Source organism: Perna viridis, chromosome 6 (genome assembly GCF_037379345.1).
Source record: "Perna viridis isolate PV_CMFRI_1.1 ecotype Kerala chromosome 6, ASM3737934v1, whole genome shotgun sequence".
Classification (NCBI taxonomy): Eukaryota; Metazoa; Mollusca; class Bivalvia; order Mytilida; family Mytilidae; genus Perna; species Perna viridis.
Genome location: NC_142450.1, coordinates 49,759,729 through 49,776,695, shown reverse-complemented (window position 1 = coordinate 49,776,695; position 16,967 = coordinate 49,759,729). Strand labels below are relative to the sequence as shown.

The window sequence follows — 16,967 nt, the reverse complement described above, 5'->3', positions numbered from 1 at the left end:
AGAAATGTACATCAAACAATTGGTAGAGGAAATACTTTAGTTTTGCCAGTTAAAAGGTATCAATCATTTCTGATTCTTTGTGTCAAATAACTCATATGCAAAAATATTACAACATTCTGCATCCCATTGTAAAAACATTCTGCATCCCATTGTAAAAACATTCTGTATCGCATTGTAAACACATTCTGCATTCTATTGTAAAAACATTCTGCATGCCATTGTAAACACATTCTGCATTCCATTGTAAAAACATTCTGCATCCCATTGTAAACACATTCTGCATTCCATTGTAAAAACAGCCTTAACCATAGCTTTGAAATGAGTTTCACATTTTCCTTACAACTGAGATATACTGCATCAGTTTAGCTACTAACTTCAACCAGTACACAGATTTTCTAGTCTACAAAAAACATACTGTTGTCACCCTGACATGCTTGAGGAATATGGATTGTTTCTTGACAACTGACTACCTAAAGCACATATCATCCTCCTCATTCACCAGACTTGACCCTGAACAAGGGCATCCTGACAGAGGACAAGAAGAAGAACCTACTCCCAGTTATTAATGAAATATAATGTGAAAAGATACTTTCTTTTTGATACATGTTCTTTAACTGATGTCTTTCTGGTGTTCCTATCTTTAACTGATGTCTTTCTGGTGTTCCTATCTTTGTTTTGACTACAGTTGTCCTTATAGTTTGAACTAATTCATTAATTTAATTACCCTTGTGTAGTTTCTACTTCTAAAATTGCCTCAAAGGATATGATTTGAGGAGTCAACTCAATGAGTAATGAATAAAAATTTGACCTTGAGATTCTAACCCTTGATTGATGACTTAAAAAGCAGTGATGGATTTCACACATTTCCTCAAAAATAAGTAAAAAACAATTTGGAGGAAGTTCATTTTCCACGGTCAAAGGAAGTTTACTACATATCTCAAAAATATTGCATACTATTGCTTTTACTGTAAAACTGCATCGCTAATTTACTATAGATAACTCAATATACATCTGAGCATTCATTTCATACATGGTCTGCATAGTACAATTCATTGTGGGCAGCAAGGCAGGTATGTTGAAAAGATTGGTATTTACCTTAAAATTATCATTGTTTTCATTGTGACTGAAGAGAATACCATAGGTTTATATCCCAAAATACTACCCATCACAAAGTTAACTAATCAGATTTCTGGGGGTATGACCAAAAGATTACATGTATTTCCCCTATAGTATATCAAAGGCCATATAGATTCCATGTATAACCGTTCTAGTATATCAAAGGTCATATAGATTACAAGTATTTCTGCTTGTAGTATATCAAAGGTCATATAGATAGCATGTATATGAAAGGTCATCAAGATTACAAGAACTTCCACCTGTAGTACATGTACATCAATGGTCGAATAGATTACATGTATTTCTGCTTGTATATCAAAGGTCATATAGATTACATGTATTACCCCCTGTAGTATATCAAAGGTCATATAGATAGCATGTATGTCAAGGTCATAAAGATTACATGTATTTCCACCTGTAGTACATGTATATGAATGGTCAGATCGATCACATGTATAACCCCTGTAGTATATCAAACTCAAATAGATTACATGCATTGCCCCTGTAATATATCAAAGGTCATAGATTACATGTTTTTCTCCTGTAATATATCACAGGTCATGTTGATTTCATGCATTTCCCCTGTAGTATATCAAAGATCATATAGATATCATGTATGTCAAAGGTAATAAAGATTACATGTATTTCCCCTTGTAGTATATCGAAGGTCATATAGATTACATGTATTACCCCTGTAGTATATAAAAGGTCATATAGATTACATGTATTACCTCCTGTAGTATATCAAAGGTCATATAGATTACATGTATTACCCCTGTAGTATATTAAAGGTCATATAGATTACATGTATTACCCCCCTGTAGTATATCAAAGGTCCTATAGATTACATGTATTACCCCCTGTAGTATATCAAAGGTCATATAGATAACATGTATGTCAAAGGTCATAAAGATTACCTGTACTTCCCCTTGTAGTATATCAAAGGTCATATAAGGAATCATCTTCAGAAATAACCAACATTTTCAACCAAGCTGGCCAATAATTTTTCAAACACCATACTTTTAAGGTGTCAAACAAGGGGCAGGTAAACTGCTGAAGCTTATCAAAGGTATTGTGACATTGATTGTATGTAGCCTAAGGGATACACAATTAATTTTTTTAATTACTTGTTAGTCACCAAACAAATAAATTTCAGTAGGTAAAGTCAATCAGATGTAAATATCTATTGAACCAATCAAAATGACAATGGTCAATGGCTAAAATGCAAAGTTGAAGACTTGACAGTCAAAATCTAAATGCTAAAATCATATACTAATTTCATGAAACTGATTTACCTGATTTAAATATGTTTCCTATTCACAATACAATGTTAATTTTCATCAGGTAGTATCTAAAACACTTTGAAATGCTATAATTAAAAAAAAAATGACTGGCTTTTGTTTACACTTGTTGTGGATCGTTATGGTGTATCCATCTGCACCATGAAAACTGATTTATTCAACATGTCATAGTTTTTTTTCTGTTTCGTATACCCCAGACTTGACTTTTTATGAGAAATTTGGCGGCTGTTTCTAGAAAAGCAGAGGATGCTTACCCTACTGGTGCACCTGCTCCATGCTCCCAGTTTTTAGTGGAGTCCCAGTTGCTCATTTACTTTTGTTACTCTGTATGTTGTATTTTAGTTGCTTTATGTTCTTTGTTGTGATTGTCTGTTTCCCATGTCTGGTCTTTGTCCCTCCATTACATTCTTTTGATTTCCGCTAGAATCTTTGTTCCCTCAATTATTCTATCTAATTGTTTTGGGCAGGAAGATCAGTAAATAAACAGAAAGGAAAATTATTCTTGTCTAAAAAAGCACAGATGGAAATGAAAATGGCGAAAAATATAACTTATAAGACTGAATAGACTCACTCATTAGAAATGAGGCCTTATATCCTGACATCAAGTAGAGAGTTAGTAACAGAAGTAGAAAAATATTTTTTACTTTCCAGTCAACGACCCTCACAGCTAGGTTACAGTTTTCAACAACTATTGCAATTTTATGAATTACATATAAACAATAGAGAACAATGAGACAAAATACTACATGGTTCATGTAAATTGCTAGAAAATTAACCTGGCTTTTAATCCCTTGAATGAAGAAAATGAAAATTTATACAAGTATATCAAAATCATTTTTATTTTATAACAGTAAATAGGACCAATAAAATCATACACAGAAGGTCAAAATTTATAAATGTCTTTCTCTTCTGAAATAGTTTATGTACTGTTATTGTTGGGGTTATATATTGGTGAATGCAATAGGGGTAACAAATCCTGGCTAAAACCCTGGTAAGACAGTTTCAGTCTGGGTCATGGGGTAACAAATCCTGGCTAAAACCTGGGAAAGACAGTTTCAGTCTGGGACATGGGATAACAAATCTTGGCTAAAACCCTGGTAAGACAGTTTCAGTCTGGGTCATAGACACTCATTTGTTTTAAATATTCTCAAATTTCTCACCTTTAAGTGACAAAATTCTGGTTTGAATAAAATGTATACCTAGGAATTTAAGTACAGCTGACTGCAGTATTTTTTGTGCACAATTTATCATCATATTTTGCCACTAATTCAAAGAACTGGAACCAAATGATACCTTCCATTCATCATGAAATACATATGTTCTCGAAGTAAAATGAGCTATATATTTTGAATGTTGTTTCTACACCCAACATGACTGTCCACTCACTTTGATTGTACACATGACATCATATTTCAGATTTATATCAACTGAATTTGATTGAATACACCTTTTTTTAAGATATAAATAAACTGTTTTGTTATTCTTTTGTTTACTGGTACTGCCATGTTTCCTACTGTTCAGATATGTGCAATTGGTACTGACAATTATACTTCAAAATAGCAAGTTCTTTATTGGCATGTACCCAATGTCATGGTCAGTAGACCAAATAAGCATACTTGATTAGACAGGGCTAGAGATGAAAGAACTGTCTATAAGATAAGATCTTAAACCTTGTTACATGTAGATGACAAAGGCTATTCCAAAATTAGCTACATTTGTACTTACATGGAAGGATTACCAAACAAACTTCTATCTTGCTAGAATCATATCCTGCACACACTATATGGTACTTTTGTAAGTGATTCTGAAAAGAATGGATTAACATGTTAACATGTAAAACATATATAAAGTCAAATTTTCTTATTGTGGAACAAACTATATTCTGGAGTGATCCACAAAGAGTAAAAGGGGTGGTACTTTCGATATAAAAGAAAGTTTTACATCTACACAGAATTAATAGAAAACATTAAGTTCTATCATGCTTTGTACATAGTTTCTTTTTTGTACTTACAATGTATATTTATAATGAAAAATATAAAAAAAAATATCAGTCATTAAAAAAGAAATGGAGTTATCTATCTTTGATTTACACTATAAGTATGTGTATATATATGAAAGAAAATAATAAAAATGTTGTAAAGAATTCAATAACCCTGTCCATGTTCAAAAACAAAATTAGAGCAAACGTCAAAGGTAAAATCAAGGCAGTACAAGAATCTGAAGGATTTATTACAAGAAACAAACTGGTATTAGGACACGCAGAGAGATTGATGTCTGTGGAACCTCTATTACTGATTAACATGCAAATATTAAATTATTAACAATAAATTGTAGTGGTGTAAAAGCTAACTATCCTGAATTTATAGATTTAGTAAACTGTTATGATTCTATCAGCATATTGGAATCTAAGACTGATGATTTAAATAAAATAAATCTACCAGGGTATAATTTTGTTCTTAAATACAGAAAACCATTTAATAGAGTTAAATCCGGAGATATTGCCTTTGGATATTAAACTGAATTTGATAATTTTATTCAAGCTTTAGAATCTGAAAGTAAGCTTGTCTCATGGTTTAAAGTCTCAAAAACTTTGTTTAATATAAACAATGATGTTATTATTGGAAATGTTTATATACCTCCTGAAAATTCTTTGTACAGGGCAGAAAATCCCTTTAATGAATTAGAACAAGAATTTTTGAAATTTTCTCAAAATCTCTATGTTCCTCTAAATGGAGATTTCAATGGAAGAACTGGTACAGATTGTGATTTTAAGGAAATTGTGAACGATAACCATAGTCCTTCGATAATATAATAAACTACGCTAACATATTACTTCAGTATATGTTGTACATTTGAAATAGCATGGTCTCTGTAAAACAAATTATGGAAATCAATTGTCAGAGTTTTGCAAAAATAACAACTTGTTCATTCTAAATGGTAGAGTTAATGGTGACAAAAAAGGAAGTTTTACTTGTAGCCAATCAAGTATATTTCTTCTGTTGATTTTCTACCATGTACTAGATTTCTCATCATTGTACTCTAATGTACATTGTCCCATTTCTTTATCTCTAAATTTTACACCTGCTTATGACCTTAACAAAGAGGGTACTATAAGTGTTGACTGTAATTGTAAGAAAATTAAAAAATGGGACAATGATAAAGCAGAGGAATGTAAAGCATGCATAAATGTGTCGAAAGTAAATTGAACAATTCTGCATTTGAGTCAGATTGATACAGTTGCTTTGACACAAAATGATGTCAATGAATTAGTCTATGATATAAATAAATATTTTGATTGAACCAGCAGAACATTTATTTGGCTCATACTATCCTAAATATTCTACTGATAAACGTGACAACCGCAAAGAAAGTAAGCCTTGGTTTAGTCAAGTGTTGGTAAAAGAGAAAAGCTTTCTGTGTAGCTAAGAGACGTCACAATTTTAATAGATCTTCTTTACATAAGTCTGATCTGAAGACAAAGGAAAAAGAATATAAGTCTGAAATGAATAAAGCAAAGATTACACATCAAATGAGAAAAAAGCTTAAAACACCTAGAAGTTGTAACAATAAGGAATATTGGAATATATTGAACTCAACACTAAAAATGCTCCGGAAATTTCCATTGATTCCTTGTTTAACTTTTTCGAAGATTTAAATAGTGCCGATGACGATGAGGTTCAAACTCCGAATCTGCATAGTGATGATATAGATTCAAATGTAGTTATCAATGATGAGATTTCTGAAAATGAAATTTTAAAATGTATTAAAAATTTTTAAAATGGTAAAGCCTGTGGCGATGATTTAATAATTAATGAGTATATTAAAAATACTTGTCATATTCTTATGCCCCTATACATCAATTTTTTTAATATGGTATTTAATTCTGGTATAGTACCAGAAAGTTGGCTAGTTGGCAATATTATTCCATTTATAAAAATAAGGGAGACAAATAAGATCCAAAAAACTATAGACCCATAACTATTTTAAGCTGTATGGGAAAATTATTCACATCTGCTTTGAATTTAAGGCTAAATGCCTTTTTAGAAAGTTATCTTTTACTTAATGAAAACCAATTTGGCTTCAGACATGATTATTCAACTATTGACAGCATTTTTACTTTACATTTATTGAATGAATTGCTTCGACAAAAGAAAAAACTCTACTGTGCCCTTATTGATTTTGCCAAGGCTTTTGACACGGTTTGGCATCCTGGTTTTTGGACAAAACTGCTAAACTCATCAATTAATGGTAAGATGTTTAATGTTATTGTTACATGTATAAAAATGTAAAATCTCGTATTTTGAATGGTAGAGAACATTCAGATTATTTCCCCTGTAATATAGGTATTAAACAAGGAGAAAACTTGACCCCTGCACTATTTTCATTATATGTAAATGACTTGGAAGATTTTATCTATAGTTAAAACATTATTGGTCTGAAAAGTATATCAGATGTAATAGAAACAGGACTTGATAATAATGTAAAACTTTTCCTGATATTGTATCCAGATGACACTGCTATTTTGTCGGAATCAGAAAAAGACTTACAAAATCAACTTAATGCATTACATGAATATTGTAATATTTGGAAACTGAAAGTTAATGTAGACAAAAGCAAAATTATTGTATTTTCAAAGGGCAGGTGGCGTAACGATATGAAATTTTATTATGAAGATCAAGAAACAGAAATACTTAAGGACTTCACATACTTAGGCGTTTCTTCTCTAAATCTAGTAGCTTTCTCAAAGCAAAAAATATGCAAAGAAGGCCTACCGTGCAATGTACGACATTCTTCATAAAGGGAGATTACATAACTTATCTATTGAATGTCAGCTTGATATGTTTGATAAAGTTCTTAAACCCATATTACTCTATGGGTGCGAGATGTGGGGGGCATGGAATAGTTCTGTGATAGAGAGAGTTCACCTTAAATTTTGTAAACTTCTGCTTAATGCAAAGAAATCAACACCAGATTTCATGATTTATGGGGAGCTAGGGAGATACCTGCTTGATATTTGCATTAAACTTAGAGTTGTCAAATATTGGACAAAACTTATTACAGGGAAGGAAGATAAACTACCTTTCATTTTATATAGACTTTGTCATAAGAATTTCAATAATAATTATATGTGGCTTAATTATGTGAAATCCATCTTAGATAATTGTGGTAAATCAAATGTATGGAATAACCAATATTCTACTAGTATATCCTGGTTAGTTAACTCATTAAAACTAATACTTATAGATCAATTTAAACAAAATTGGCAATCTGACATTCATGAGTCACCAAAAACTTTAAATTATAGACTATAAAAATAGTTTTGAGTTTGAGAATTATTTAAAGATTTTAAGTGATAGAAATTGTATCACTCTTTTTCCGATTCCAAACCACAAATCATAAGCTGCCTATAGAATCTGGCAGATGGTGCCACATTTCGAGAGAAAACAGAAAATGCAATATATGCACCTCTCAACAAATTGGTGATGAATATCACTATATTTTTACATGTACATCTCTTAATGAGGAGAGAAAACTTTATTTGAAATCAAAATTTTATTTTCGCCCGAACATTTTGAAATTTAATGAGTTAATGAACAGCCGAAATTTATCAGATCTTAGTAATCTTTGCAAATTTATATAATTGAATTACAATAAGATAGAATCTCCAGGGTAACTGCTGATATTGTTATAATTATCATAATATGTTTTTTGAACACCATTGTTTTATATAATTTACCTCAGTGCAGTTCATTCGGTGTCTGGCTATTCCAACATATTAAAAATATATATTCTGGATATTCCTACATGCAGAGAACAATGGATGTTGTTTTAGTAGGTTTTATTGTTTTAGTAATTATTGCCTAATTAATTTTACAGGTAAATTTGGGATTCAACATTGGATTTAAACATTTTATTAGCAAAATTATAATGTGTTTTTGAAAAATGTGGGGCTATTTTTGTCAAATTTATAAGTTTTTTTCATGGTAATAAATAAATAGAGATAGACTTTAAATGTTGAAATATTGGAAAAAAGATGGAGACTGAAAATTAAATTCAGTTAATTAATAAACAAATTTCATAAGTTTTTTTTAATATATATATACATTTAAAACAGGTTCTGAAAATATTTATATACATTAATTTGTAAGCAATAAATGAGATTGATTCAATTATATTCAAATACAAGCTTTGGAAATTATTGATACATGTTTATGAAACTTCTTGTAATATTAATTAATTCATAATCAATTATAAATGATGAAAGTGATTAAAATATGACATGTTGAGTTTGAGTTGGTCCAAACTCACTAGTTGGTGAGATTTGTTCATCTTTTAGTAGTGCAAGCCATATATTTCTTATAAATATGCTGATTTCTGTGATTGAAGTCATTCTCAGTTTACCATGACAAATGCACAGTTAGATGTTACTTTTACTTTGTTAAAAAAGAAAACTTTAAATAACACCTAAACACTTGCAAGTCTAAAATTCAAAAGAATTTTCACATGAAACCTTTACAGATCCAAAATAAAATTTCATACATACGGTTTGTTCCCGTTCTGCCCATTTTTTAAAAATTATATTCTCATTCTGCCCACTTGTCATAAATAAACAATCAGGTACAAGTTGTTGTTTTAGTAATTATAGTCTGTTTTTAATATTACATGCAGTTCTAATTATCTTTTTTATAATTTCAAATTTGTACATAGATGCATAAATATTTTTTTCTTTTAGAACAAAATATCTTTTTTTTGTTTTACATGCAGTTGTAATTTTCTTTTTATAATTTCAAAAGATGCAAAAATATTTTCCTCTTTTATAATAAGATATTTTATGTTTATTACAAAAATGAAATGCTATTTTTTTTTGTGCAGTAAGCTTGTAAATAGCTATTTAATTTTATAAAAAATTTACACTACCCAATTAAGTTAAACATTAATTTTATTATTTATGTGATTAAAAAATAAATTTATCTATTTATTCATATTCAGTTTTAAAAGTAAATTAATGACGAAATTAATACGCAAGCTTGGAATTATAATTCCTACCCAAGCTAAGCACTTATCACCAAATGCAGCAAGATCAAAGACCATCATGACACTGACTTGATGTCAAAGCTAGCTTTCATATAAACACTCCAAGCTAAGCACCTCTATATATTATGTAGCACCCTTCCCGAGCAGTATTAGTAAACCAATGCAGTAGGATGGCACACGCACAAATACAAGTACAATTTATCAGAAATAAGTATGGGTCTCAGAATTTAGCATATAATGGCTACATATACAGTGTAAAAAACAACCGTGGAGATAGGACATATTGGAGATGTACCGTGTGTTATGTGTTATGTCCCTTACCCTATACTTATTTCAATGAACTTATTCCAAAAAACAAAACAGTTATACTAAACATAGCCATCAAAAAGACTAGAAAAAATCACATTGAATTGCCAACAAACAGTAAAACAGACTATAGGTAATTATCTATTGTTCTCTAATTAGTGTCATTACATCTGCATTCCCATTCTGCCCTCAATATTTTTACCTGTAAATTTCAAAAGTGGGCAGAACGGGAACACACCATACATACAGTAAAAATGGGACAGGTAATTTCAACACATTTAGAATTCCAATTAAAGTTTTGTTTTGACAGTACACACAGACTTAATTCCTTGTTTATACAACAGTTCTGGCTACTCCTACATGGATTTTATAATTTTTACCTATAAATTTTAGAATGTTGGAATAGTCGGAATAAACCGTTCATTCATGTAATATTGTATTACTATAATAACTGTTTTTGTTTCTCTGTACCTATTTGGTTTTAGAGAATAAAGTTTATATATATATATATATGGTGTAATTAGTTTAAAATAACACTACAAGAAGTGAAGGATGGTATGTTCTTTCTTTTAAATAAACCTAAATTAAGATACTGTACAGTGGAATTCTAATAGATCATTACTAGAAATATAGTACACATATTTTTTTGGAGACACTTTTTCTCCTGCAGTGTATTGCTTATTCAGGGAACATGAAGGACAGAGCTATTCGTTCTTATATAAAATTTGACCACAAGGGCTTGTTCACACTATCGATAAAGCAGTCGGACAAGTATATAAACATGCTGAAAAATGCTTCCAGTTTACTCGAAGACATTTCTAACTTAGAGCTTGTTTCAAATACAACCTAAACTATATATCTTTATTTGAAATATTAGTTTTGACTTGTTAAACGATTTCTGTCTTGTATTTATGCCAACCAATGTTTACTCCCGTATAAAAACAAACCATTTACAAACCTTGCACAGTTGTCTATTTTTAGAAAATTGAATGAACATGTTGTATACAATGTCTCCTATGTGTGTCTGGGCAACAAAATGGACTTCAATTAACTATAATGCAATACAGGACATTTACAATGTATGAAGTATTAATTTTAGTAAAAATATTTATTTTAGAATTTTCTTAGGATGTTATACTTGTCAACATCACCTAAATCGCCATTTTATTGTGCGGTGGCTTGGACAAATCAACAATTAAATCAGGCAAATTGACTTCATATTGAGTAATTGTATTTACTAGTGTAGATATCAGCAATGGATTGACAATTTTCACAAGCCCCCGTAGACTCCTGTTGTGATTTTCAGGGGTCCCCAATGAATTTTGGAGGTCAGGGACCGGGGAGCTCATGTCCATGGGAACACTGCATGCTTTTCAATACTATGCAATGTCCATACTATCGGAGATCAATGAGATTAACTTCACCACGTTCGATGAATTTCCAACTCAGGTCAGTGATTCTCCATGCACAATTACCAACTGGAAAATAAAATATCCCTGGACCCTGATAGGCATGTGGAACACTCATATTTCACCCAGGAAAAGTCCAACTGACAAGGTCTTTCACTACAGAACACAGATGTAAAGCTCCGACTTGAGTGTTTGGGAAACAAATGCTGCTGAGTGTACTGTACATGTATGTATATTGTTTTTTTAATGTGCAGTTTGTAAGTGCCACTGGCCAACACATGAAGACTAAGACTAGTAGTAGTAAGAGGACATAATGACCGTCATACTTATAATGTGTTTTTTTTTCTTTTCGAAGATATTTAACTAGCATTTCTATTTACAGAAAATAACAGGCATGCATTTTAAAACGTATGGATAAACATACTATCCAAACCACAAAACTTGCTTTGATTCACCTTAATTTGTAAACCGAGTTCGGATTTTTATTTGAACTGGAATATTACAATATTACAGGAAAGAAACCAGTAGGAAGGGGAGATAAATGTAATGAGTAAAATTACTGGGCTTGATAGATGTTTGTTTGTGTGTTGGGGTTTAACGTCCGAGCAGCAATATTTCAGCTATATTCAGACTATGAACATGAAATTGATGATAAAATGAACATGAAATGATGAAATGAAAAAGGGGTGGGACACAAGGACAATGGGGTCGACAAATTTTGATTGCCACTGGAAATGGGGAGAGGTGGGTAGGGTCGGGCAATTTAGCCTCCTGTGGCGGAGCCCTATGGTTCCTACTCCGGGAGAATACCACAGTAGGGTTCTTTAACGTGCGAGGAACGTGGCATCTTTCCCAACACGGTGCACCACTATGGTTTGCGGTCAGGTTTTCCGTATTACAGCCTGACAACCACAGCATGTAACACGCCAGGGGTACCCCATTCCACCACCTGGGGCACACATCCCAGTTGCTCTGTGGGCAGAGCGTCCTAGCCCCCGGCTAGGATTCTGAGCACTATTTAGTTGCCTTTTACAACAAGCTTAGCGCTGCTGCAGGCCTATTCTTTTAACACCCGGACCTGCACGGGGCCTGGGCTTGATAGAAGTTAGATACAACAAAAAATAGTTATTTTGGCCGAAAAAGAATAACATACATGTGCAAAATATCACTTCAGGACAAAAACAGAAATAGACGTATACATGCAAGTATATACGACAAATTACAAGCATCTGACAAGGAGAGTTCTTCGTGATGTCATCATGATCACTTATTACCAGTGATTTGGTTTAGGTTGGCAAAAATCCATTGAGTGGCATGGAGCATCAACTTTAAATCATCATAATTTTTTTTATTATTTATGATAATTGAAAAATCATTTTGGTTCCCTTAACTGCCAATAAAACTCTTTTTATCCATGGAATTTTTAAATAAATAGTCGGTAATTAGACTATACGATCATACAATTTTAAAAATTATTTTATATGAATATAGAGGTATACAATACAATACAAAAGCTTTATTTAACGTAGATATTTTAAAACAATACAAAATAATTATAAGCTCCTGGGAGCTTTTAAAATCAACATACATGCACTGCAAATAAATAACATTTACATCGCAAGTACAATACATGGCAACTATCTAGTCCTTTTCATGCAAACATACATAAACCGTTAGTCAACATATAAGGCAAATAGTAGCAAATGTAAAATAGGATTAAAATGAAAGAGCAGCACTATAAATAGTCAACAATGTAAAAGCATAAAGCAGAGCTGTTATGAATAGCAAGCCGAACAATGACATGACCTGCCATTCCATGAGTTTAGAAGATTCTTAAATTGAGTAAAAGATGATTCTCTACTAAAGTGGTCTGGCAGGTCATTCCAGGTTTTTGCAGCAAAATATTCAAAGTTTTACCCATATCTTGATGTTCTAACGTTGGGTAGTTTTGCTGTGATTATATTTATTTTCCTTAATTTCAATTAGGTCATATAGATATACTGGGATCTGTCCATCTTGAAAGTTTCAACTGCAATATTTCTAATTCTTCTTACTCTCAGGAATGGCATTTTTGATTTTAACAAAAGCTCCTCCTATGTGCTAGTATAGTCGTTATAGATAAATTTAAGGGCCCTTACTTGATTTTTTTCCATTTTATTAATATTAGGCTCAATAGAGAAGTGCCAAGTGACCGGACAATAGTTAAAATTGGACAAAATAAAGGAGTGGTAAATTGTTAACCTTCCCACTTTATTTAAGTGCTTCCCTATCCTTTTTAAAACATTTAACTGTTTTGAGGCCTTTTTGCAAATGTTGGCTATATGAGTATCAAATTTTAACTGGTAATCTATTGTTACTCCTGAAAGTTTTACTTCATCCTCCCATTTTATAGTATTATCGCCAAGATCAAAAGAAATGTTTTTATCATAAGTTTTTCGGCCAATGGCAAGTGCCTGAAATTTATCTGGGTTTGTTTTCATCTGATTCACTGCAAACCAATCTATCAATTTTAAGCTATCTGCCTCCAATTTTGTTTTGACTTCATCAAGATTGTATTCAGCATAAGAAAGAGTATTGTCATCAGCGTAGTTATAGAGAGAAGAATCCTGAATGAAATAAAATATATCATTTAGAAAAATATTGAATAATACCGGTCCTAGAATTGACCCTTGTGGCACCCCTTTATAAATTTTCTCCCACTTACTAAATGAGGATCCTAGTTTGACACCCTGCTTTCTGTTTGACAAATAATCTTGGAGAAGATTAAGAGCCTTATCTGAAACACCATATGATTTTATTTTATCTAGCAGAAAATTATATGGAAGGCAATCAAATGCTTTGCTTAAATCCATCAAAATAGCAGATATAAATTTATTATCATCCAATGTTTTTTTCCAGTCTTCCACTATTTTCAATAATGCAGTTTGACAACCATAGCCAGCCTTAAAAGCTGAAAGATAGGGAATGGAAAATATGGTTAAAAAATTCAGTCAATTGTACGTCTATGGCCTTTTCAAAAAAATTGGAAATGTAGGGAAGAATACTTACTGGTCTATATATAATTAGATTTATCTAGAGCATTATTTTTCTTATAGCATGGCACAACTTGGGCCTCTTTTAGTTTTTCTGGAAATTTAGAAGTGTTAAACTTTTATTTATCAAGTTTGTGATGAAAATGGACACAAGAGGCATATTATCAGTTATCAATGTAAAATGTCTACCAAATAAGTATGTGTGGAATTTCTTGACTCCAAAAATGATTGCAGTCGTTTCTTTATCGATTTGGGAACGGTTTTGCTCAGATCTTGTCAGCGTACGAGATGCAAATGCTATCGGACGCTCAGTTTCATCTTCCATGATATGTGAAATGACGGCTCCAACACCGAATGGCGAAGCATCGCAAGCAAGACGGATCGGTTCCTTCGGATCATGATGATATAGTACTAAGTCGGATGTCACTAGCTTTTTCGCTTCGAGAAATGCAGACTCGCATTGCTTATCCCAGCTCCATTTTCTATCTTTTTCAAGCAGTCGAGTTAACGGTTTAACCACTGTTGAAATGTTAGGTAAGAATCGGTGATAATAATTTATCAATCCAAGGAAAGCTCTTAGCTTAGTAGTATTCTCAGGTGTTGGAGTGTTTAGCACTGATTCAACTTTATCTGACATTTTATGCAATCCCCTTGAATCTATAACGTGACCACAATACTCCACATTCTCTTTGAAAAATTAACGCTTATCAAGATTGGCTCTTAGATTATATTCACTTAATCGTTTCAACACATTCTCAAGGTTAGCAAGATGTTGCTCCTCGGTTTCACCTGTGACTATCATGTCATCAAGGATGCATTGAACACCACTTAATCCACATAGAATTTGATCAATTGTGCGCTGCCAAATTGCGGGCGCAGACGCTACACCAAAACACATGCGTGTATAGCAGAATAATCCCAAGCTTGTGCTTATTGTGAGATATTTCTGATGATTATCATCGACCTCCAACTGTAGGTATGCATTTCGTAAATCGATTTTCGAAAACTTTGTCCCCCCTGCTAATGATGCAAAGATACCTTCAATTTTAGGTAACGGATATTGATCCACTGCAAGTTGGGGGTTCACTGTGATCTTAAAGTCGCCACAAATACGAACATTTTTTCCATCTGTCTTCATTACCGGGAAAATCGGTGTTGCCCACTCACTATTTTTCACTGATTTGATAATTCCTTTTTCTTCGAGATTTCGTAATTCCTGTTCAATTTTCGGTTTCAAGGCGTAAGGAACTGGTCAGGCCTTACAGAATTTTGGACAACTGTCTGGTTTGAAATTAAACTTAGCTGTCATACCTTTCACTTTACCTAGTCCTTCATCAAATACGGTCTGATATGCTTTCAGCATTTGTTCCAACGACCTTGGCGGTGTCAAATCGACGATCTTATTCAACGATTAAAGCGATTTCCAGTCTAGTTGGATCGATTGGAGCCATTCACGACCAAATAGCGGCGGGTGACAACCAGCTTTCAAAACGTACAGTTTTAATGAAATTTCTGATAATTGTACTGCACTGTTACTTTAGCATATCCTAACGGTTTTAAAATTTCACCGGAATATGTCTGTAATGTCACCTTGGTGTCCTCCAAAGGCACTTTAGATCCATATATTTCACGAAAGTCGTGCTCAGATATTACTGATAGTGCGGAACCAGTGTCTAATTCCATCTTAATTGATTTTCCACCGACAATAGGTTCAATCCAGATAGGGTTTACACTTTTATTTCTAACTGTGTTGATGTCGAGATTGTCAAGTTCATGAGTTAAGTCATCTTCGCGTATCGCATGAACTGGTTTCCGTCGTGGTTGAAAAGACCTCTGTCTCTCGGTGGACTTGCAAGCCTTCTGGATATGACCCTTCTTTTTACACTTGAAGCAAGTTGCATCTATGAATCTGCACTCGTTTGCACGATGATTAAATCCATTACATATATAACACTTGAACCCTGTTTGTTTTTGAGAACTTTCTTTGAATGACTGATTGCGTTTCAGTTTATTTAGTCCAACTGTTTCTCGTGTTCGGAGTTCGTCAGCATCTTTTGCGGCTGTTTCCATTGCTTTCTGAAGAGTCAAGCCTGCTTCGGACAACAGTCTCTTTTTGATTTGCTGATTCTTTAATCCACACACTAACTGGTCTCTCAAAGTATTGTTTAAATCTTGAAATCCACAATGTTTAGTTAACTTCCGTAGTGCGGCCATGTAGGCATTTACATTTTCGCCTTCTTGTTGGGTACGCTGTCGAAATCGATGTCTTTCTGCAATTTGAAGAGGCTCTGGAGACAAATGATCTTCCAGAATCTTAATGTCTTTGTATGTTTTATCCGCGGGTTTCTCTGGGCTAGTCAGGTTTCTCAGTAAGGTATAAGTTTTACCTCCGATAAGACTAAGTAATGCAGCTACTTTCACGTCATTTTCTATTTTGTTCACTTTAAAGTACTGTCCAACTCTTTCCACCTACGATTCCCACGATTCAAGACTCTCTTCAAAAGCTTCAATCTTTCCAATGTAACCAGCCATTATACTTCTATTCAATCGAACCACAAAAGTCTCGCAGAAATTATTCGGAGAAGTTTGCTGAAATCGTGAACATTTCACTTAAAATCCTCGTCGCCAGAAATTGTGATGTATTTAAGTTTATAACAACACAACTTGTTGGTTACATGTTTTATATAAGCCATGTAACCAACAAGTTTTGTTGTTATAAACTTAAATACATCACAATGAGACACTCGATCCCTTGAAAATTCGCCTCC

At 32.7% G+C, this 16,967-nt stretch overlaps 2 protein-coding genes across 3 annotated transcripts in view; both read right to left on the bottom strand.

Moving 5' to 3' along the window:
* The window catches only part of LOC148615468 (cytochrome b5 reductase 4-like), a 70,429-nt gene extending 58,737 nt beyond the window's left edge, over window positions 1-11,692 (bottom strand). Inside the window, exons 1-2 of one of the 2 annotated variants that reach the window (XM_088590366.1) lie at window positions 11,623-11,692; window positions 4,143-4,221 (exon numbers count right to left, since the gene is read on the bottom strand). The gene's annotated coding sequence lies outside the window, so the exon portion shown is untranslated. Of the gene's footprint in view, window positions 1-4,142; window positions 4,222-11,591 lie in introns of both variants that reach the window. The other variant, XM_088590365.1, reaches the window with a different exon arrangement.
* A 4,007-nt stretch (window positions 11,693-15,699) lies between these two features.
* Window positions 15,700-16,413, bottom strand: LOC148615467 (uncharacterized). Its single transcript, XM_088590501.1, has one exon. It carries the CDS (start codon window positions 16,411-16,413, stop codon window positions 15,700-15,702), a length of 714 nt encoding a protein of 237 aa, XP_088446627.1.
* Between the last annotated feature and the right edge of the window lie 554 nt (window positions 16,414-16,967).